General features: G+C 40.7%; 1 protein-coding gene across 4 annotated transcripts in view; it reads right to left on the bottom strand.

Annotated features, from left to right (window-relative positions):
* Nucleotides 1-23696, bottom strand: part of LOC136864803 (arrestin domain-containing protein 2) — a 534353-nt gene that overhangs the window by 19966 nt on the left and 490691 nt on the right. The window contains exon 9 of one of the 4 annotated variants that reach the window (XM_067142211.2): nucleotides 13576-13668. The exons of the other annotated variants lie outside the window; for them this stretch is intronic. Within the exon in view, the coding sequence (XP_066998312.1) occupies nucleotides 13625-13668 (44 nt within the window). The 3' untranslated portion in view covers nucleotides 13576-13624. The remainder of the gene's footprint in view (nucleotides 1-13575; nucleotides 13669-23696) is intronic. 4 annotated transcript variants of the gene reach the window in all.

Raw genomic sequence — 23696 nt, forward strand, 5'->3', positions numbered from 1 at the left:
GAAATGATACAAGCAACAAATGGTTGAAATTACCATTATCTTTGCTGAGCATCTGGGCCTGACAGGATAAATGCTCCAATAATTGTCTAATTCAAGGGTCAGTTGGCGAAGGCAGAGCGATGGGGCATCACCTTCCTTGCTATTCACCATGTCACGTCCTCATCATCGGGTGCGTAGGGTCCCCTGGTCGAAGAGGGGGCCTGAGCTGGGCCAGATAGAGCGGTTACACTCGCCTCCGGCTAGGGAGTTCGTCACCTATGCACCCACGCTGACCATAGAAGGAGCCAACGAGACTTCTGGGCTAACTTTGACCCGTCCTACTCCGACGAGATTGATGCGGTGCCGCCGCCCTGCTCGATGGTCTACGCGGATATCCTTCGGCAGCGTTCAGCAAGCTGGGACAGCATGAGTGGCGACCGAAGTGACGACGAATCCCGCCCGGGCATTCCTGGGTCCCAGGCCGGCGACCCGACCTGGATGACGGCGAGGTTTCTGACTCCAGCCTTCTAGACCATGACGCCGACTTCTCCGGCCCGTGGTTGCGTCCTCGCCCACCGCCTGAGTCGCCTCCTGCTACCGGCGATCCTCATCGCCCTCCTGACATCTCGGCCCGGCCTCGGTGGTATGTTTCTGTTGCAGTTCCTCTTCCGCTACCCGTCCCCTATGGGGACTCCAACTTGGCGGCTACGCTACTCGTCTGATGTCCCGGGGACCCTACCTGCCTCGACCACGTGTTGCGCCTACTATATTCCGGACTATGAAGCCATCTCAACTCATGGATCAAGTGGTCGACGATCTTCTCCAGAATCGGATCATCGAACCGGGTGAGTGCTCGTCAGCCTTTCCCCTGTTCCTCGTTCCAAAGGACTCAGGGGACGCGCGGGTCATTTACGACCTGAGCGCTTGGACCCTCTATATCGATCATCCACACTTCTCTCGCCAAGGCCCAGCGCAGGCGTTAGTTTCGTTTCCGTGCCATCACCTGGCCTGCAAATATGATTTGCGGTCCGGGTTCTTCCAAATCCCCATAGATCCGCATACTCGGCATCCCTATGGTATGATTTACCGGGGCCGCTGGTATCGCTGGATCCGCCTGCCGATGGGGCATAGCCTGGCCCCATCCATCATGCAATGCTGGGCCTCTGCAGTGCAGGAACTTCTGTCCCACGACTTTGGCGTCCAGATGATTCCTTATCTGGACGACTGGTTAATCCATAGCCCGGACCTTACGTTGAGCTGGTGCAGCTCATCGACACGTACTTCACAGTGGTCCTTGGTATCACTATCAATTACTCTAAGTCGGTCCAGCACCCGACACCCACCCTGACTTACCTGGGCGTCACTATCAACGTAGCCGCCCAGGAACTCACTCTGCACCATGCCACCCAGGAGCGCGCCCTCTCCCTTGTGCGCGCCCTGCCAACGCTTTCCCCGTATCAGCTCCAACAGGCAGCGGGGTACTGTAACTACTGCAGACTATTGAAATACTGAGCAGATAAACGTTGACTCAAATAAGTGTAAATAACAAGGATAATGGGCGCCACCTGCAAAACACTTGCAGGAATATTTAATTATGTAGAGCAACGAGCCACTCCCTCTCCCAAGGCGACGGTCATCAGGCTGACGAGGCTCCAGACTTGCTTTGTAACCTTACCTGTTGCTATATAACCCCTGAAATTAAATTTGGGTAACATGCCAGGTTCAGCCTCACTCCACTGACAAAAGACTCACTTAAAGTTTGATTCTATGACTTTACTCCCAGAATAAGAACTAATATGTGACAAACACCAACAAAAATAAACACTTATGCAACCCACTTAGTGCTTGCTGTTTACATAGAGCTAATATACACAATACTATCCAACAAAATCATCTCTTCACGAGATTTATTCGTTTGCCGTCTACAAAAGCAAATTACACATCATTAAACTCACCAATAAAATAGAACATTGAATAAGAACTAATATGTGACAAACACCAACAAAATCAACACTAATGCCACCCACTTAGTGCTTGCTGTTTACATAGAGCTAATATACACAATACTATCCAACAAAATCATCTCTTCACTAGATTTACTCATTTGCCGTCTACAAAGGCAAATTACACATCATTAAAATCATCACTAAAAAAAATCGAACCTCATTATACTTTTAACATACCTCCAGGTAAGAGCCCCACTGCACTCCACTGTTACCGTGAATCCTAATCTGGTAGAGAAAAGTACGACGACTATTTCTCTACATATGGATGCAACCTTCTTTACTAACAGCATCCCTAACCTTATTTACACTTCTTCGTCGTCTTGAATTCTTTATAATTGCTGGCTGGACAGAAAGCGTTACATGTCCGGAGGCAAGCAAACAGCAAAATTCTCCACCAACTGAAGCTGCATACTCGGGTGACAAGTTCCAAACAAACACTTTCTTTTACAGAAAGTCCACTGCAAAGCCGGTAAGTTGTTGAGATTATACCATGATCGCTCCGTAACAGATACTCACGTACAATAGCAGATCGTATAGCAAACTGCGCAAATACGTCGCTCCCGCAGACCAGTACAAATGAGAAACACACAGTATCAGCATCAGAGTCAGAAACACAATGAGAATCAGAATCAGAAACAGAATGACTCGCCGCACACGCGTACCCACTTATATGTGCTTGCTACACGTGGTAATCGCGTCCTGAAAAGTTTAGTGGTAGCAACGCTCACACCGGCACTTCTTCCCGCGTCACTCTGTCAACCCATACCTCGCTCAAAACAAAGCCCTCGCATTGGCTATCGAGTATATGATGTGACATAGACCGTCCACTCATGTATGTCCACATTGATTCACTCCAATTCTTCAACCGATACAACCTGCCGTACCCCGTGTTTTCAAGCCACCTGTTGCAACACATCCAACTGACTTCAACCGTCCTTCCCGATATAGTCGCAGTTTTCCCGGTTGCACAATCCTTACGGCTAGGCCATATTTACAGACTCTTACCCAAACGGAAATTTATACAAAATATAATGATGAACATATGCAATATTCCCTAACTATACATTCTCCTTATAATATTACGTTTTTACATGGTAAATAAACAAAATTACATGATTTTAACCTTACAAACTATATACGAAAATTTCCTAACCTAAAAACTCGGGGATCGTACATACGTACGGTTACAGTACTTCTCATGGTTCTCTTGGGTCATGGGCTGGCCCTGGTTCCTGCCTCGCCACATTATTGCAGGCTAATTCTTCTGGCTACGATGCCTCCTCAGCCGGACTTCGTTACCACGGGGCCATGTCCAGCGGCCGCCGCTCCATCAGCATCTACACCAACGCGACCCCCTGGTCCATTGCTGCTGTGGTGCCGATCTTCAACCAAGCCTGGGTCCAGGCCTTCGAGCATCAGACCCGCATCAACGTCGCTGAGACAGCCGCTGCCATCGTGGGACCATTCCACCTGCTCCAGGACCTTCCGCTGCTGCCAGTGGATGCCATTCATGTGTATACCGACAGCTCCGTGGCCCGATACACCCTGAAATCGGGCCACGGGGCTGTCCTCCATTGTAATAACTATGTTCTTGATCTGTATCTGATTCTAATAAATTTGGTTGCACGGAGAGGGATATCCCTCTCGTAGTAGCCCATCGCCTCTGCTGATAACCCCGCGGACGCTCCTTCCTGGGAAGTGCTGTCCTCAGTACACGCGAGCCTCCAGAGCCTATAAAGGCGAGGCTCGCCCCGGGAAGGAGATCAGTCGGCAAAAGCAGATTGATGGGGCATCACTTTCTTATGGCGTCCGGGAATAGTCATGTGTCGGTATCGCTCCGTGTCTTTTGTCTATTAGTAATGTTCAAATGTAGTATCACGTCAGTTCGAGTTTGCCTCCGGGATGAGAATGTGCTAGACTTTGACGTGAAGTATGAAAACCGTTGGGAAAACGCTTTTGTGAATGGTTCGGAGCTTCGTATATCGGCCCACGTGCTGGCTTTAAATGGAACTATGTATCTGGTGACGTCACAACCAGGCGGGCCTGTCTGCGAGAAAACAACAGACGAACTCTAGCCCAAAGACATCTGGTTCAGCGATTTGTGTGCTTCTATTGGCTTTGTCCGGCGACATACATCTGAACCCAGGACCCCAGCATGACAGCGGTATGAATTTCTTCTACCAAAATGTAGGGAGCATGTGTAATTCTTTGATGGACTTTAAGCTTGCTTTCAGTGACGCCAGCAAAGATTGTATTTGTATAGTTGAATGTTGGTTAAAAGATTCTGTTGGTGATAATGAACTCTTGTCTACTGATTACTGTGTGTTTCGTCAAGACAGACATCAGGTCCATAGTAGCAAAGTGAAAGGGGGAGGGATTATGATTGCTGTGAAATCTGCTCTAAGGCCAGTTTCCCGGCCAGAGCTGGCGGGAGACTGGGAGTGTCTCGTGGTCAAGGCCACCCCAACATCAGGGAGGTCTGTGTTCATAGTGTGCTGCTACCTGCCACCGGATGAAGTGATTGCTAGGATGAGTAATCTTCGAGCAACACTGGTCAACGTCACAGCTGTTTTAAATCCGCAGGATATCCTTGTAGTTTGCGGAGATTTTTAACATCAGGCATTTGGCTTGGAATCCTGATCCCGTTATAAAACAAAGATGTGCGGAAGTCTTCTTACTTCTTGAAATCGTCAGTGAATTCGGACTCAAGCAAATGTGTCACTTCCCAACAAGAAACGAGAAATTCCTGGACCTTGTTCTAATCTCGGATCAATACTGTGGACACTTGGACTGCTTTGAGACGGAAAAGGTAATTACATCCGACCATCGAGCTGTAGAATTCACTCCATTTTTACCGCGAGTTATGCGCCCCGTGCCGCAGAGGAAGTTAATGTTCGCATGGACTAAGGCCGATTTTCTTCAAATGAGAGATCTCCTTTCGTTGTGTCCCTGGAATTTAATTGAGGACTCCCCCTCCGTCGACGAGGCGTTAACCCTTTTCTACGACTTCCTTCGCGCTGCAATAAAAGACACTGTACCGTCCCGGATAGTTAGCACGCGGAAGTACCCATGCTGGTACGACTCTGAGGTAATAGATAAATTAAAAGAAAAGGAGAGGGCAAGAAGGAAGTTTAAAAAAAACGGGCCATAATAGTGATTATGCGCAATTTTCGACCATACGCGGTGAATTTAAGCGTCTTCAGCTCAAAAAATACAGAAACTATATAACTTTGATGGAATCGAAATTAGCTGCCAACCCGAAGTGTTTCTGGAATTTTGTAAACAACAAACGGAGGTCATCTCGCCTGCCATCTACTATGCTTCAGGACGGGAAAGAACTACAGGACAAGAGGAGCATCTTGGACAGTTTTGCAGATATCTTTGAAAAGTATCACTCACCTGCCGCACAGTGTAATCTATCCACTTCGTCCGTGTGTGATATAGGCCTAACTCCAATAGTGACCTCTCCAGCAGAGGTATCTTAAATTCTTGCTTCTTTGGATACCTCCAAATCATGTGGTCCAGATGACGTACCCGCAATAGTATTGAAAGAATGTGCATCTGAGCTAGGTAGGCCACTTAGCATCATAATAAATATGTCATTCTCGTCAGGGTATTTTCAGTGTGTGTGGAAGAAAGGTTACGTCATACCAGTGTTCAAGAAAGGAGACAAAATGGTGTTTGATAACAATAGGCCTATTGTGTTATTGTCCCTAATTTCAAAGGTGGCAGAGAAGATCGTGTATAAGAGATTGTATAGTTCAGTTTCACAGTATATTAAAATAGCACAGCATGGTTTTGTACAGAAACGCTCTACCGTGTCCAATATGGCGGTGTATATCAATTTCATTTCAGAATCTCTCGATAGGAGGCAACAAGTTGATGTTGTTTATACTGAAACCGTACAGTGTCCTGTACAGCTCATTGGAATTGTAGGTGCCTTTCTACCTCATTAAAATCACTTCCAAAGGTCGCGTCATTGGTAGTAGTATGGGAGATGGGGATCGAGCGGCGCCCGGCCAGAACGGAACCCGCGAAGGAGCGCCTGGAAGACAAAGGGAAGACTGAGGAGGAGCCAAGCCCCCGCGAAAAGACCCTCTCAACTTGCAGAGAGAGGTGAAGATATGACGCGACGCGACCGTAGTCAAACGCCCTGAGGTGTGGCATATTCTGCCAGGGATCCAAACTAACAGAAGGAACTTCCGGTTTTTTATGCATGTTTCATGAGTGCCAACGTCGAATTTTGGCGTGTAAAGATAATAAGATATTTTGATCCAGACATGGGAAAATTATGTGAGACACACCAATGAATAGAGCTGAATTTTCTGCGTTTCCCAGACTAAAAATATGTAATACTTTATTCAGGGGAAGAAAGGAGGTCACCAGATGTCCAGATTTAACAGAGTGCAAACACATGTGAATGAGAAAGCGTCCCCCAAGCTAAGAGTCGCGCTCAAAATTGACTCTACCCCCCAGATGACGCTCATGGAATAATCAAAAGCAGGAAGCGAATTACGGAGAATCTGCCGATCGTCGGGAGAACACGCTTGGTTCAAATAAGAGAGTAAAGAGAGGGTTACAATATGAACCATTTAAATGTTCTGAATTCCTGGGATGAAAGGAGCTACTGTCCTTAATGGACCGTGAATCGTTTACGCCCATTATCTTCCGGTGCGTATACCATAAAAGCTGAGCTGACCCTTGCTGAAGACAGTTCTTAGCGGGTCGTTGAGAGGGGACAGTGTGTCCCGTTGTGCTCTAGTTTTACCGTCGGAACCCTTCTGACCGCATACCAAGTCAGTGCTATTGTGTACATCGCGGCCGTGAAATACGAAGCCTTTGTGAAGTGTAGACGGAAAGCCAAGCGAGCCTAGGCGAATGTCTCTGTGCCGCGTGTCATTAAATAAGCTGCGAGCATAATTTATAAACGAGTAGCGGGTTGTGGCTATGTACAATGCCGGCCTAAACGAGTCCGCGATATTAGTAAATTGGTATCACCCAAATTGCTACTCTAACTCAGGGTGCTCAAGTGTTGTGAGCTACCCGATTCATGCTGGGAACGCGCTCGCAGTGATTAGCATGACCTGCTTGTTCGTGGTGTAAACTCTGTGTTCGTGTCGTGGTAAACAGCAGGCTGTGTGACGAGTGGTGAAGTGTTACACATGTGGATTACTCTGAGATTTCAGCTTTGAACGAGATCTCCAGGATGTCAGACTTGTATGGACCAGGGCTAAGGGACAGCACACCCGTTTCCAGCGCCGAGGTCATGCAGCAGTAAACTCCACCATGGGTCTCCCGTGGAAGGAAAAACCATGGCCACCAAACAGATGAGTGATGTCACAATATAAATCTCTTAGCACGTTAATGTAGAACCGGTAATAGGATGAGCGTTCCTCTGTAATACCTAAATGTTGTCAAATAATGCATGTCCTAATATGGAAATTTTATTATTCTTGAGCATGTTAACTTAAGATTCAAAGGAAGCTAACTCCCTGGACAACCCATTTGTTTTCTTCTTAATGATTAGTTTATCGTGAGGGGTTATTCTCAGTAATATGTAGAATATCCTAGCAAGTAAGGGAGACAAGGATAGGAGAATATTTGAGTTCCCCTAGGGGTGGCTGGAACAATAATAATTGAGCAGGGAAAACCATGTCCAAAGGTGCTAGTTAATGTCCAACATGGCTATCGTATTTGCTGGGGAAACTCATGGGTCAATCAGACGATGCATGCGTAATTTTCACATATAATAAGTGCATGTACAACAAGAGAGAAGAAATCCTGACCGAGAGAGAGGTCCATAAATATGTTATTTAGGTATAATAGTGAGGGACAGATCGCGAGTTTCCCGTGATTCTTGATTAGTTAACCAAAAATGTATGGAATTTTTTTGTATGCAACCGGCTGAGATCCAGAGAAGCCAGAGTCTTATGGATGGTAAAAATATAAATACATGCATAACCTTGAGCGGTGAGCGAAGAGGAAGCGTGGAAGTGAGGAATCATGAGAGTCCTATGTCCAAGGAAAGAAGATACGCGATATGAGACGTAATGAGAGGGCCAAATGCCCAGACAGTTTTATGATGAGATGATTCGGAAGTGATCACTCTACGAGGAGAATGAGAATGTATGGGATAAATGAGTATTTCTTGGGAATTTTGCGGTAAGATGAATAAACAAATGAAGTGGGCCATAGATATGTGTCCCCGAGAAGGGAAGGCTGGATGGTGTGAGGGAGAGAAGAATCTGGCGTGGCCAATGAATGAGAAATGGTCTTGTGAAGTGAATGACCGTCCCCTCCTTTTTTGTGAGTGTTTGTTCATTTATTTCTGGGTTGGCAATAATTCCTTTTTCTTTCCGCCAGTTTTGAATCTAGCCAATCAATAATTTCTGTAATTAATTTTCCACCTATCACAGGCTTCTTGTTCGATTTTGAGTGTTACTTTTGAATTTAACCAATAAAATTGAGAGGGTGTGGCTGGTTTAGTCTTGAATGATCTTGAACCTTCCCTGAGAGTTTATAAACTGCGGCTTTTCACGTTTCTTGGCCAATTGATCGTCATCTTACTGAGTGTGTGTGTCAAAGCAGGAGGCGGGCGGCCTCTTTAGTCGGTCAACAGAACATCTACAAGGTAATGGCCACATAACTTTATTCTTTCTTGCTACCTTCACAGTTTAATCCGAGGGAAAGGTCCGAATCGTCCTACTTTTCTAAAAATGTAACTTTCTGTCGGCTAATGTAAAAACTTCATAATATCTTTAACTGTAAATCGGGGATAGAGAGTTATGTACCATCTCTAGTTCCCCTTCATCTTGGTTTGAGGTGACTATGTTTCGTAACTGTTTTTCCTTTTGTAATATGTTAAAGTAATTTCTATACGAGTCACCTCTTTAGCTTGGGATTAGCCCCTGTTTTCATTGGCCTAGAGCCCTTTCGGTTTTTTAGTGTTCATTATATTGGAGCACAGTGTGCCTCCATTCACCTGTGGTTGGGCCAGATATCTAACCTGTTATTTTTCCATGAAGGCCCAGTAGGTTGGGTATTAAATACCCTGTATAAATTATTCTCAAATTGTAAGTGGTGCCCTGAGAGGCCAGTAATTGTAAGTTGATGTTGCCTTGAGTAGGCTGAAAGAAAACGGAGAGCCTGTTATCTTTTTTTAAGTTTTGTAATTGTTAAGCGTGCCTCTGGGAGGCTAGATGTTGTGATTTAGGGAGCAAGTACTCTTGAATTAGGGGATTTCTGCCTCTCAGTAAATAATTCCTCTTCCTTTGTAAAATTGTAAAACTAGGGGTTTAAGGCCCAAAGTGTTAAGGTTATGAATCTTGGATTTTTCCCAACCTTCTTTAATAATTGCTTATTGTACCTGTTATGTTGTTATTTGTTGATTTTTGAAATTCTAAAGAAATATAACCTTTGTTAAAGTTTTAAATTAATTTTGAGACTGTAGTTAGACCCATTCAAGCCCGCACCTTCTTTTATCACCTCTGTGTTCCACAGATACCCTGGAACAATTATTATTATTATTATTATTATTATTATTATTATTATTATTATTATTATTATTATTATTGTTTCTTCAAATAAAAGGAAAGTTTTGCCTCTAGCACTGCACTTCTCAGTTTTTCATTTTCTTGCTTAATTTTTTCAGTTTCTTTTTTCATGTGTATTAAGGCTAGTTCTTTGTTATGCCTTAATTGCAACATGTCTTTTAATTCTTGCTTTCAAAGATCCTTTCTTGTTTCTGACAATTCAATAACTTTTTCACGCGCTTTCAATACTTCCGATTTTTTTGTCTTCTTAAAAGAAGGCCGGTTTCTTGATGCCCACGATATCTTGCTACCGCTAGTTGACGGTGGAAGGTCATGGATTGTATTCAGGACCGTTTCTTCACTGGTAGGGATAAGGATCTCTGTACTTTGTTTTTCTTCAAATGTCACCAGTACATTGCATGGTTCAATAGTGTTGCTACTGGATGCGCTGAGGCCTATGTATGCAGAATAGCTATCCAAGTTGTTGGGAAGAGGCTCTACTTGGTCCCTGATTATTTCTAGGAGTTGTGATGATGTTTGGTCTAATGAAAGGGTTACAGCAACTCCACCTCCAGTTTTAAACATATTCACCTTATCCTAGCATCTTTTTTGCTTAGCCCTTCTTTTGAAGTTGTCATAAAACATTTTCAATTGTTTCACTGACCTCTTACAAACAAATTCATGAGAATTAAAACAATTTGCAAGTTCTATCCACGCTTTCTCTTTATCACGCAATGTTATGCCTTCGGTTTTCTTGTTTTCAATTGTCTCTTTCCTTTCGGCAACAAGACTCATGAACAAACACTTCTCGTATTCAGAGAATTTGGATCATCTCTTCTTTGACCAAATATTATTATTATTATTATTATTATTATTATTATTATTATTATTATTATTATTATCTTCCATTTTTGAGACCACTCTTGCAACAGAAAATTAAATTACAAAACAAGTCTATGGCAATCAGAACGTATGATAAAACTTGATATACCGCGATATAACGTCGTTTCGAAATGCGAGATCGTGTCAAAATAAACGGAGCGTCTATTCCAGCTCACTAGCGATGATGAAATAATGTAAAAGGTTTTGACGAAGCGTCAAAAAGAAACGGGTCGTCATTTTTGACAGGCGTCGAGCATATTAGGACGAAGCTTGGTAAAACCAGCCATTAGTCATGCAGAGCGCCTGCATCACGCACCTGCAATAACATGTTTACTAGAGTGGATGTTTGTTATTGACAAACCCGTGTCTAATTGTCAGTACCGAAGCACTCGGCTTCGCCGACAATAAGATCAAAGCCAGTGCAGTTGTACTCTAGCATAGACAGAGAGACAAAAGTGCAAGGAAAAGGATAGAGGTACTAGTACCCAGAGAGCAGCACTTACTGGGACAAATAGCTCATAATAGTAACTGAGAGCGCCACCTAGCAAGGCGAATAGCTAGGTAATGCCCATGGTCCAACCCCTGTGGTAGAGGGAAGGGACTGACCTTTGCTTGAGTGAGAGCAGATATAAACCCGAAACCAAGATGGCGAGGGGCTCTCTCTCTCAATCAGTCATTCATATTCACTTGACAGTGAAGCTGTATGTAAGTAAGGCAAGGCAGAATTCAGACTTGGCGTATAGCAGTAGGCTCGTGAAGCAAGCTCCCTTCAGACCGGCATAGTCTGAACTTGTAAATATATCTTGTAAATAGTGTGTATAGCCGTCCTGACTAATAAAGGACAGTTGCTTTATTTCATCTTTCATTTCGGGAGTTCCGGGACCGAGTTTGCATCTACTGTTTACCTCACTACAGAACAGCTCGGCAGGACAGGTAATACGCCAACATCAACGTCCAGTGACCAACCCACTAGAACGTCTCGCAGGACAGGAAGGTCACGACAACCCAAGTTTCACAACCATAGATTAGAGTTGGAACAAAAAAGGATTGGTATACATACAGCTTAGTTTGAGTACTGATGTTAGGGTTGTCAAACACCCTAATTCTCATACGACCATAGGCTGCGCTGGCACATTTGAGACGAATTGAATTTCAGCGTCAATTATCGCATTTGTTGAAAGACTACTGCCCAGATAGGGAAAGGGAAAGTGTTTTAAGCTAGTTCCATTAATCATGATAGCAGGAGCAGCAGCATTACAGGCTGGTGCAGGTTGATATAAAATTTGCATTTTACTGGTGTTTATGTCTATACCAATGCTCCTATATGCCTCATTACATGCATCCAGGGTATGCTGAAGATCATCTTGAGAGTTTGCCAATATAATATTATCGTCTGCATACTGGAGTTCAAGAACAGAAGGAGTAGTAGATACCTTAGTGTTTGCTTGCAGTCTGCTAAGACTGAATAGGTCCTCCATCTGTCCTGTATACAATTTGTACCCCCTTCGGTATTTTGTCTTTGACCAAATGAAGTCTGTTACCAACGGTATGACACTTATGGTAGAGAGGAGGTTAAGTAAAATGGCTAATTCAATGTTTCTAATTCAAATTCATGAATAATTCAAACTTTTAATGTGGTCTCTTGAGAGCCTCCGTGGCTCAGGCGGCAGCGCATCGGCCTCTCATCGCTGGATACCGTAGTTCAAATCCCGGTCACTCCATGTGAGATTTGTGCTGGACAAAGCAGAGGAGGGACAGGTTTCTCTGCAGCTACTCTGGTTTTCCCTGTCATTTTTCATTCCAACAACACTCTCCACTAACATTTCATTTCACCTGTCAGTCATTAATCATTGCCCCAGAGGAGTGCAACAGGCCTTGGCAACCAGCACAATTCCTATCCTTGCCGCTAGATGAGGGCTTCATTCATCCCATCTCTGACCTGGTCATTGACTGGAAAACAGGTTGTAGTTTTCATTTCAATGTGGTATTTTGATAATCCTATATAAAATAACATTAAAAATTCACATTTAGTTCAAACATCATATTGTTTAATTTGAGGATGATAAATAAATGGAGGAGAAAAGTGCTGCAGCTGGAAATGAGGGTACGTTTCTTCTAGGTAGAGAGTGAACTCCCAAGAACAGACATTTCGCTGGCTACTGAAGGCTCTGTAGGTGGAACGCGGGAACACTTGCTATAATATTCATCATTAAGTGATAATGACTAGGTTTTGCTAACAACTCAAAACTAATAAGGGAATGTACAGTACAGCACAGAGGTCAGGCTGGTTCACTTAAATTGCATTGGGTTTAGAACTGTTTGCAAGTTTGCCTGTTTGCCTACAAGAAAACATGGTGAATACAAAATAAGAACTCTAGCTCAGAAGTTCAATGTTAGAAATGGAGTAGAAAAGGGTTTAAAGAAAAAGGCACAGGTTGCACAGAATTTTGTACTGAACTCCACTGCAAATGTGTTAAAACATGACACCATTGAAGTTTTTCTACTCCAACGATGGATAATAAATGTTTTGAAACAAAACAAAAAAACACCTGCATCACTTTACAAATGCGTTGTGTGTGTGTGTGTGTGTGTGTGTGTGTGTGTGTGTGTGTGTGTGTGTGTGTGTGTGTGTGTGTGTGTGTGTGTGTGTGTGTGTGTGTGTGTGTGTGTGTGTGTGTGTGTGTTCAGAAAAGCATACCAGAAGTTACTATATATGATTTTACAGGCCAAGAAGAAGTGAGTGTTGGGTCACCTACATTCTCTGTAAGTTATTACTCAAAAGATACACACACTGCAAGCAAGTTTTTCAGATCTCTCTGCCTTCAGTAACGTGACCAGCTGCCAACAATTCTTTACCCAACATGTTACGTTTATCTTGCTTTATATGAACTTAAACAAAGCGGTGTTATACCGGGTGAATCAGCCTCTTTATTATTTATTAATATATAAAACCTGCTAAACTAAGTCATGCCTTAGGCCCATCTACCCAACCCACAAACAGAATCAGTGAAAAAGCAGCACAAGAGTCAAAATGTACTTTGTATTTAAGTCAGAGGCAGTCACACTCTCCTACCGTGCAATGACTAAACAAGGTATGACACTACTTGAAGATCAACCAGAGTCACAGACTGTTGCAATGATGTTCATCAGAAAGCATCCCAGATAATTTAGCATACCTTTAACGTAAGGGAGATAATTTGTCCAGTACAGCTGCTTTGCCTTGCTCTATATCTTACAATTCTTGATGGCTGCAGATAATTGTTTTAGAACTGAAAATAAATAAAAAATAAATACATAACTGCACATTTCAATAAATAAATAAATAAAGAAAGAAAGAAAGAAAGAAAGAAAGAAAGAAAGAAAGAAAGAAATAAAGGAAGAAAGAAACCAGTCCCCTACACTTCCACAACCAACTTTTCCTGTTTACTGGAGTTACAGAACTAATGAATGACAGTAGATGAAAATGAAAATCCATAGCCTGTTTCCAGTCATTCGACCGGGTCAGGAATGGAATGGATGAAGCCCCATCTAGCAACGAGGATGAGAAATGTGCCGGCTGCCGAAGCCTGTCGCACTCCTCTGAGGCAATGATAAATGACTGACAGATGAAATGTTAATGGAGAGTGTTGCTGGAATGAAAGATGACAGGGAAAACCGGAGTACCCAGAGAAAAACCTGTCCTGCCTCCACTTTGTCCAGCACAAATCTCACACTGAGTGACTGAGATTTGAACCAGGGTATCCAGTGGTGAAAGGCCGACGCACTGCCGCCTGAGCCAGGGAGGCTTCTGAATGACAGTAGATATGATTTTCATTTCTGTTAACTTGAAGATGATATTAGCAGGATCTGTATCAGCATAATTTATGAGATAACTTGAGAGGCAATATAAACCCAATAATGATAATAATAATAATAATAATAATAATAATAATAATAATAATAATAATAATAATAATAATAATAATAATAATAATAATAATAATAATAATAATAATAAATATATAGTCTTATGTCTTACTAAGTACTTTTATGGCTTTTAGAGATGCCAAGGTACCAGAACTTTGTCCCCGCAGAAGATATTTTATGTGCCAGTAAATCTACAGACTAAAAGACAGCATATTTCAGCACATTCAAATACCACTGGACTGAGGCAGGATCGAACCTGCCAACTTGTTCAGAAGGCTAGTGCTTCCACCGTCTGAGCAACACAGCCCGACTCAATATAAAATAAATACTAGTTGAAAATTACTTTAGTTTCTTTAGAATTTGAACCAGCCAACTAGACAAAACAAAGTTACAAAATAGAACCTGAGAAGTTATTTCGAACAATGTATTCAGGTTAATTTATTTTCATTATCTTTTAATTATGTCTTCAAAGAAAATAGAGATAAGGGCACCCTAGTTATTATTTATACTCAATATGTGGAGTTAAATTTCCTGACAGATGTTAATTAAGACAACTGATTCTACAGACTGTCTCTTTGAAATTTTTCACTCACACATGATAACTTTTGCTAAACTACATAAAAACTAAAGCAGCACCATTATAAAACAAATGAACCAACCAATCCATGCCGCAACAGCCCATACTGGAGTGCTATGAGGTCTTGACTGGATCTGTTGCCTATGTTCTAACCCTCAGTCCCTGGACTGGCTGGGAACTGAACCGAGAGACTCCTACACTACGGGGCTGACTATTATATTTCGTGTAAATATTAAAAGTGCTTTTAAATAATACAAAAGTCCATGATGGTATCCAAATACACATTTTTATAATGAGAAATATGACTATTCATTTTAAAATTTCACATATATTAGCCAGGATTCAAACTGCAGCCAACTTGCTGGAAAGCCAGTGATTATGATTCTGAGAAAATACTTAAATCAACATGTTAACATACCGAACGTATTCAAGTTAATATTTTGTTTCAGTTTTACTTCATCTACACAAGTTTACTATCGACCCACAATATCATTACTCAGTAGTTAATGGCTTGCATGCTGGGGTCAATTCCTGGACGGGTCGGGGATCTTAACCTTCATTGGTTAATTTCAATGTCTCAGGGGCTGGGTGTGTATGCCGCAATAGGGCCTCATTCGCACAGATGCGCAAGTTGCCTATAAGACCTGCCACACGTCATTATTATTATTATGATTATTATTATATTAGTAAAATGCCGCAATATCTTAACATTTTGTATTAATTGTTTTTCTCCTTGCTTCCCTACATTTCTTGTTATTCTTTTATCCTTTTGTCAAAGTTCACATAATGTTTAACTACATTATCCTTGATTTGTCAACAAATGTCCTTTAGATCATACTTCACTGATGAAGCCTCATCAAGAAGCAACCTAGAACCAAATTTGAAAAGTATTTAATTATTAAGTGGTTAGTTGTTCATTAAAATAACTTGAATCAGTTTTATTTAACAAATAACACAGCTTCTGCTTTTTTTTCTTCCAAATTATATACTCAGACAAATGGGTGGTGTAAACTAAGCTAATGTTCTTTAGAAGAAGAGCAAGTATATTTAATATCACAAAATTTTTAAAGTGAAGTTTTCCACTGAAATATGTCATGTGGAAAAGAAGTCACACTCATTGGATAATTATACTTCAGTTCTTAACCCACTCATTTACTTTCACGAGAGTCACTCGTGCACACTTACTCTGGCCCTAAGATATTTTGACTAGTGGAACTTGCAAATCCTTGTTATTAATTTTTAGCATTTCAATGGTTTAATCTACCACTAGAAGGTTGGAGAAGTTTATTGAAATGTTCAATAATGGCACCTACACTCGTAGAAACACAGCCTGATACATCTCCCGCGCATGCTGACGGACACCACTGCTTTTGAGAGAGCAAAGCAGGTATTCTGAGGGATAAAAATCAAATCAAAGATCTGCCAGGTAGCTGTAGTGATATTAAAGAAGATGATCAGAGTAAAGGAAGATTACTGTCTTAAAAGAAGACAAAATATATGAAATTGCAGATAAATTGTTGCAGACTCCTAAAACATTTTTTTAAAATGTGGTTCGCATCATTACAGTAATTCAAGGAAGTGATGTGAGTGAAGAAATTAGGGAGAGCTTAACGACCTAAGTGCATTCAGTGAGATACAAAGAGATGACTCTTTCTCTATAAATGGTTAATTTTTAAGGTTATTGCAACAAATTTTGAACAGTATTACTTATTCCACATATGACTGCACCTACGTGAGGCAGCGCTAGTGTTTGCTTACCGCAGTGGGTAGGGGACAACGGGGTGAGCACATCAGTGGACCAATTACAGTCATCACATGATGGCCTTTAGGAGAACATGGCAGGTATTCGTGCTAATTTCCTGAGGGATAAAAATCAAATCAAAGATCTGCCAGGTAGCTGTAGTGATATTAAGGAAGATGATCAGAGTAAAGGAAGATTACTGTCTTAAAAGAAGATAAAATCTATGAAATTTCAGATAAATTGTTGCAGACTCCTGAATCAATTTTTAAAAAATGTCTCAAGAGACCAATGTATCAATAGGTACAGCTCATAAAGCCACGCAATACCAACAGGACAAGATGAATCTTAGAGAATAATTTGTGAAAGTTTCAAATACAAGAACAATAGGTAGAATTCAGAATTGAATGTGCGCTGATTGTTCAGAAGCTAGCAACATTAGAGGGAAAAGGATCACTTTATCACCAAGGATTGACTAACTAACTAACTAACTAACTAACCGAGCAGTCATAGATTTAGTGTGTTACTTGAAGTTCATCAATAGTACCACTGCACTAGGCAATAGGGTCAGATGTTATCAGATCTTAGCATGGCCAAGTTCAATCGCACATTACACAAATAATATTAAACATGCCACATTATAATATACGTATTAATTGAACTTTTCTCAAAAATAGATTTTTTTTCACACATTTCCACATTAAAAAATTGTAAGGCAACGGGTTCAAGGAGCATTATTAATCTGGAAAACTAAAGACAGTACCATCAACTATTTTCTCCGCACTGAGCAATAGGTATATACCACTTTCAACAGCATGTCAAGGCGGTCACATGCCATCATGCCTAAAGCAACGAGCCTTGTCGGTTGCTATGTAGAGGTGTTTCAAGAACTGCAAATGGGTTTATGGAACACTGTTTACTGAATGAAAACTACTACCACAGAATTTAAATTTCAATACCTTTTCTGCTGATGAAATTTTGAAACCACTGGCAATAATAAACTCTTTTCTCATGGTCTGGGGCTTTTAATTCATGAACCGATGTTACTTTATATACATGTAGGCCGAAATCCTTTTTCACAGCTTCATGAACTGTACCTATAGATATATTGGTCTCTTGAGACAATTTATTAATTGATTTAGAAGGATTCTGCAAAAATTTATCTGAAATTTCATAGATTTTATTTTCCATTAAGGCATGAATTTTCCTGTGTCATGGTGCAACAAACACAGTTCCAGTTTCTTGAAATTTTGTTATATTGTGGACCATATCTCGATGTGGCAAAGGGGTATTTAGAAATTTGTTCTGAGACTTCTCTCCAATAAATTCACTGTACTTTTCCCATTTTCCATTAAGAAGCTATGCTCTTCAGCAGTTAACATGTCCACACAAGATAACAAACTGTACTGATTCAAAAATACACTGTGGCTGCATTCCACATGAGGGACTGCTCTAGCGGAACAGAGAAAGTTGTCCAGCAGGCCACAGAGATCTTACAAGCACGCAGTGCTCTGCGGAAAGAATAGTTGAAGGCACTGTATTTACTCTTCAATCATTTGGAAAATGCAATGAATTGGATAAGTCAACATCAGGCTGTTAACATTAACTCCAAGTTAAATATTGTTGGTAAATTACCTGGAGCGATTAAACAAACAAGAGATACTTTCTGTTACTGAAGTTTAAACAGAAAAAGATAAAAGCCATTATCTTCATTTGGTTTTGTAAAATCTCTTTGTTTTGTTTTGCCTTGAAAAATTGACAGAGTGTAATATTTAAAATTATTGTTTTGGATGAGGACTAAAAGAAGAACTTCCGGAATTTGTTTTGTGCAATAAAAAATGATTATTATCATTTCATTTTCTGTATGTCAAGGTCAGTGTTATTTATTTTGGAAATGTAAACTCTATAACTTATTTATGTAACTTGAAGAAATTATGCATATAAAATAGACAACTGACTTAAACGTATGGACAATTTTGATTTAAAAAAAGAGATTTTGTATTGTGTAACAAGATGTTTTAATGAGGTAGGTAACTTCTGAGGCAGGGGGTACTGCCACGTGTAGTTCATGATGAAATCCAGAATTTACTGGACTAAGCTTGAAGAGCTTCCTTATTGGAGGAAATAAGAACAATTGTAATTGGTAGGAATACGTGCATTTCTTATTGGTGAACGTGGGTGTCAGATGAGAAATTTCCCGTGCCCTAATTGGTTATCTCCTGACTGCCCCATTTCCAGTTTCTGGGCTCATCCGTGTGAGCGTAATTTGCTTGACGTCTTTCGTTTTTGAGCAACATAGCGAGCGGACGTGCCTCGGGTCCGTTCTGCCATGTGGATGCCGGCCTCTCATGGTGAGCGCTATGTTCTTGTGTTTGATTTAATTTAAATTCTTTCTTGTGTTCAGCCTTTTCTCATTTAATGTAACTTTTCCGTTGTAATGTAAAATTTTGTTCTGCGCATCGGAGTTTTCCCCTATACTTTCACATTCACCAATTTTGGTTTTCTGAATGGCTGTGTCTCGACAGACAGTCATACCTAGACCTCGGATTTTTAGGCGCTAAAATTTGTATTTTTTTTTTTTTTTTGATAGTTGCTTTACGTCGCACCGACACAGATAGGTCTCATGGCGACGATGGGACAGGGAAGGGCTAGGAGTGGGAAGGAAGCGGCCGTGGCCTTAATTAAGGTACAGCCCCAGCATTTGCCTGGTGTGAAAATGGGAAACCACGGAAAACCATTTTCAGGGCTGCCGACAGTGGGGTTCGAACCTACTATCTCCCGAATACTGGATACTGACCGCACTTAAGCGACTGCAGCTATCGAGCTCGGTAAAATTTGTATTTTAGGTACCTAAAATAGGCTCTCAATTATGTAAAAATAGGTTCTAAAAATATGTTTCAGGCAGCTTCAATTTTATGTATTTTAAGTATTTCAATAAGCACTTATCAATTAAAATACCATTTTTATTTTTCTAAATTGATAACTCTAAATGCATACAAGTAATAAATGTTAACATAATATTTCACATACACAATGGTTCACCACATTTTTGAGTTTTTATCTCTAAATAATTAAATCATTGAATTACAAGCACGTTACTGCCCATAATTTGATGCACAGTAAATCACTAGCACTTTTTCTAGATTTTCTGTTGTGAAACTACACCACTTGTCTGACAACACTAACTTGTAGGGTGAGAAAGTACGCTCAATGACAACAGAGGTTACAGGTCTGTATTTGAATTTTGGTACAAGACGTGGGGAGATGTCAAATTCAACGCATCAATCAAAGCATCAGCCACAGTACGAAGCGTTGACAGTCCTGGGTTCTTCTGTAGTACTTTATTAAGCTTGTCCCAAATTCTATCCCCAGCGGGGCCTGGAGCTAAGCATATTTTTTCTTTCACCTCTTCTAACAAATCCAATTGTTCGTCAACATGTTTCCCGGAAGACTCAAGTGCATACATAACAGGGACCAAAAAAGTATAATGGGACCTGATGTAGGCAATTTCTTGTGAAATGGTTACATCCTTTAGAACATTTTTGGCCGAAGTGATGCAGTGGCATCTTCATCTAGGGCAAGAGCAAAACTGCTGATTGCATCAAAATGTTCGCTGTAGTACACAATGGCCTGAAGCCAAGTCCCCCAGGGCATAAGGATGAGTTCTGGTGGCAGTGGAAGGTCAGGTAATTGCGGAACAACTGGATTCGTGTGGGAGCCTTTACAAAAATTTCTAGTGGAAGAGATCATCTTGTTGATTCGAGGAAATTTTGTACATATCTGCTCAGCCACGCGATTCATAGCATGAGCAAGACAAGTGACGTGAATCAAAACAGGGTAAAATACTTTCAGTAACTTAACAGCAGCAATCATGCAGGACCTTATTTTCGTCCATGTTATTGGGGAAAAGCACCTTGAGACCTTTATTTACAAACTGAGCAACTGTCTTCTGAATGGTTTTAGTTAACTGTCTGCTGCAGATCAAATATGGCGAACACGGCATGTCGGGATCTAATTTTCCAACTATCAAGTGGGCAATATAACGACCTAGAGTGTCAGTAGTCTCATCGACAGAGATCCAGATGTATGAGTCTCCCTGACTGTGTCTTCGTAAAGTGTGTCCATGTAGTTTTTTCTTAAAGTTGATTCGGATGGAATATTCCGATGACAATATTTTTGTAAAAAAACTTTTGAAGGAAGGATTTTCAAGTGAGTTCAAGGGAATACTTGCCGACACAAGAGCTCTGCGTAAGTCCGCAATGAATTCGTCTTCGCTTCCCTTATTTAGCGATTTCGTTGTTAATAATCTTGGTTTAAGACTAAATTTTTTCTTTGCAGGTTTTCCTGATGTTTAATCTCCTGGACATGTTGATAAGGTGCGATCGCCTTTCACTGGACACCTAAAAACAACGACAACTATAAACAGTCGCAAATATTGTGTAAACCATGCAATAGGCCAGATGGAAATATGCACAGAAGACTATTCAAATACATAGGGCCTTGTAGCGCTTCCCAATCCCCCCAGTAGACATGCACCCTGGATCTTTAAGTGCACAGTAGAGGTAATTAAATGTGACCATTCCTATCCTGGTCCAGCCTTTGTAAGACAGACCCTCCAACGAGGGTGGGTGGCATCTGCCATGCACAAGAAACTGCATGCTTTTATAGTGGACGATAATATTGTGTGTGAGTTTGAGGAAAGTTTCGGACAGTACAAATACACAGTCCCTGAGCCAGGGGAAATAACCATTTATAGTTTACATCTCCGATCCGGATGGGCATCGAACCTACGGCCCACTGAACCGAAGGCGACTATGCTGGCCATTCAACCAAGGAACCGAACACAGTAGAGGTGAATTTAATTTTTTTCTTTTCCTGCTTTGTTATGTTCGGTTACATTATGTTGATCACAAAGTTTACACAAGGAGTAATTTTAATACCACCTATTCAATATAGATTATTCCACTATTGTGTGGTCAAATACACATAGAAATTACCAGAATTTTAAAGATACATATTTCGCCCACTATTTATTAGGCATCATCAGCCTCGTTCAATCTTAAAGCACACACTGAGGAATCTAAACAATTTACAAAGAACGTATTGATGAACATTTACAGGTGTTGACACCATGGTAGCATAATGATTACCGCTCAAAAAATATTAAATAAAATAGATACATTAACTAAAATCACTTGGAAAAATTAAAACGGTTGTCCAATAGTAATTGTGTCACATTGTATTTTAAATAATATTCCATGTCTGACACTGAATTGGATCTTTTTGATAAGAAGCTTGAACAATATATATCACGCCTGGAGAACAGGATATCAAAACCAAGGCTCACAGGATAAGAATAATACAGTTAAAAGACACAGTATTGGATGAAGTTGAAGGCTAAAATTTAAAATTAGGATGAAAATAGTAGTCAAATTGGGGGCGGTATAGATTAAGACATCTTGGAATGTTAGATAAAAATCTTAGTATGTCAAGAAGTGCTAAAACACATTGAAGAATATGTCGAAAACGCTGCTAAAATTATCCAAATAAAAGAGGGTAGGTCAAATGACAATTTCGTGTAACCAGAAAAAGCCTCATGTAGACGTGGATGTCCATAGTAAACAATGTTGTCATTCTGGAATGAAACAGAAAGCGAACTTGACGGCGGGTAATTAGGTCGAGAGTATATCACTGAAAACTATTTGTTGAATAATGGGTACTTACTCATTCTCAAGATGTAAAGTATGCCCTAACGTTTCTGCAGCGTTAGTATGTTTGAAGTTCCTACTTCTAGTGTTGTATCGATTTGGAAGAGGTGCTGGGAATGCTGAGGGGAAGAGGGGGTAGGCGGAGCTTCACGTGATGTTGTCAGTATAGGAGGGGCGTTATTTGGAAGAGCAAGTAAGGGGTCAGTATGTAGCGAAATAGAGGGAGTTTTTCATTCTAAGGATTTAAATATCTGAGGGACTTTACTATGGTTTGGATTGACCGTATTTAACAACTTGGGCATTATGTCATGTAGCGGACTTCTGACTTCCGTGTCGTCATTAAGATTACAATCTTTATTATATGTCCTGTCCAAGAAAATGTATACAATCTCTAATTCATTCAAAAGTTTACCTTTGCCCATATTCCTGATTATTGTGAGATCTTTTTCAATTAAAGTAAAACAGTGTCCAGTTTCCTTCATGTGGGTGCTCATTGCCGAGTATTTATTATGTTTTTCGGCATTGAAATGTTCCATGTACCTTATATAAAAGCTTTGCCCAGTCTGTCCAACGTATGATTTTACACACAGAGAACATGTTAATCTGTAAACTCCTGAACCTGAATATCTATTATTGTCATAATTAATCTTATTATGATTAAAAAATATGTTTTGAGTTGTGTTAATCGTTCGAAAGGCTATGTTCATGTGATATTTACTGAAAGTATTCGCAATTTGATAGACCACTAGGCTACTATATGTGAAAGCGGCGTATTTAGTTCTTTTTGGTTTGTCGGGTATGAGATTCCTAGATAACTTGTTTTCGATTTTATGAATTAAGCGGTTTACCATCTCGACCTTAAACCCATTAAGTCTGGCTATGTTTCTTGTGTAGTTTAACTCATTCCTTAAGTTAGTAGTGGAAAGAGGGATCCTTAGTGCTCTGTAAATTAAACAACATTGCTTACTACGGACATCCACGTGGATGTAATGAGGAATTATTTATAGTTATCAGGGAATGTGTAGGCTTTCTATATATTTGAAATTCAAAAGTGTTATTGGTTCGTGTAACTTATATGTCTAAAAAATTTAAGGAACCCTTGTCTTCATCTTCTTTAGTAAAACTCAGGTTAGGGTCGATATTATTTAAATTTTCCAAAATTTTGCTACTATTGGTAACATCTTTATCAATTATTACGAATGTATCATCCACGTATCTCAACCATAAGCAAACCCCTTTAATATTAGTTTTTATTTTTGTGTGTTCAATTGAGTCCACGTAAATGTCAGCTAGGATGCCCGATATTGGGTCACCCATTTCTAAACCGTTCTGTTTATAATTTTGTTTGTTAAATGTAAAATAAGTGTT

This window comes from Anabrus simplex, chromosome 2, assembly GCF_040414725.1.
Source record: "Anabrus simplex isolate iqAnaSimp1 chromosome 2, ASM4041472v1, whole genome shotgun sequence".
Taxonomy (NCBI): domain Eukaryota; kingdom Metazoa; phylum Arthropoda; class Insecta; order Orthoptera; family Tettigoniidae; genus Anabrus; species Anabrus simplex.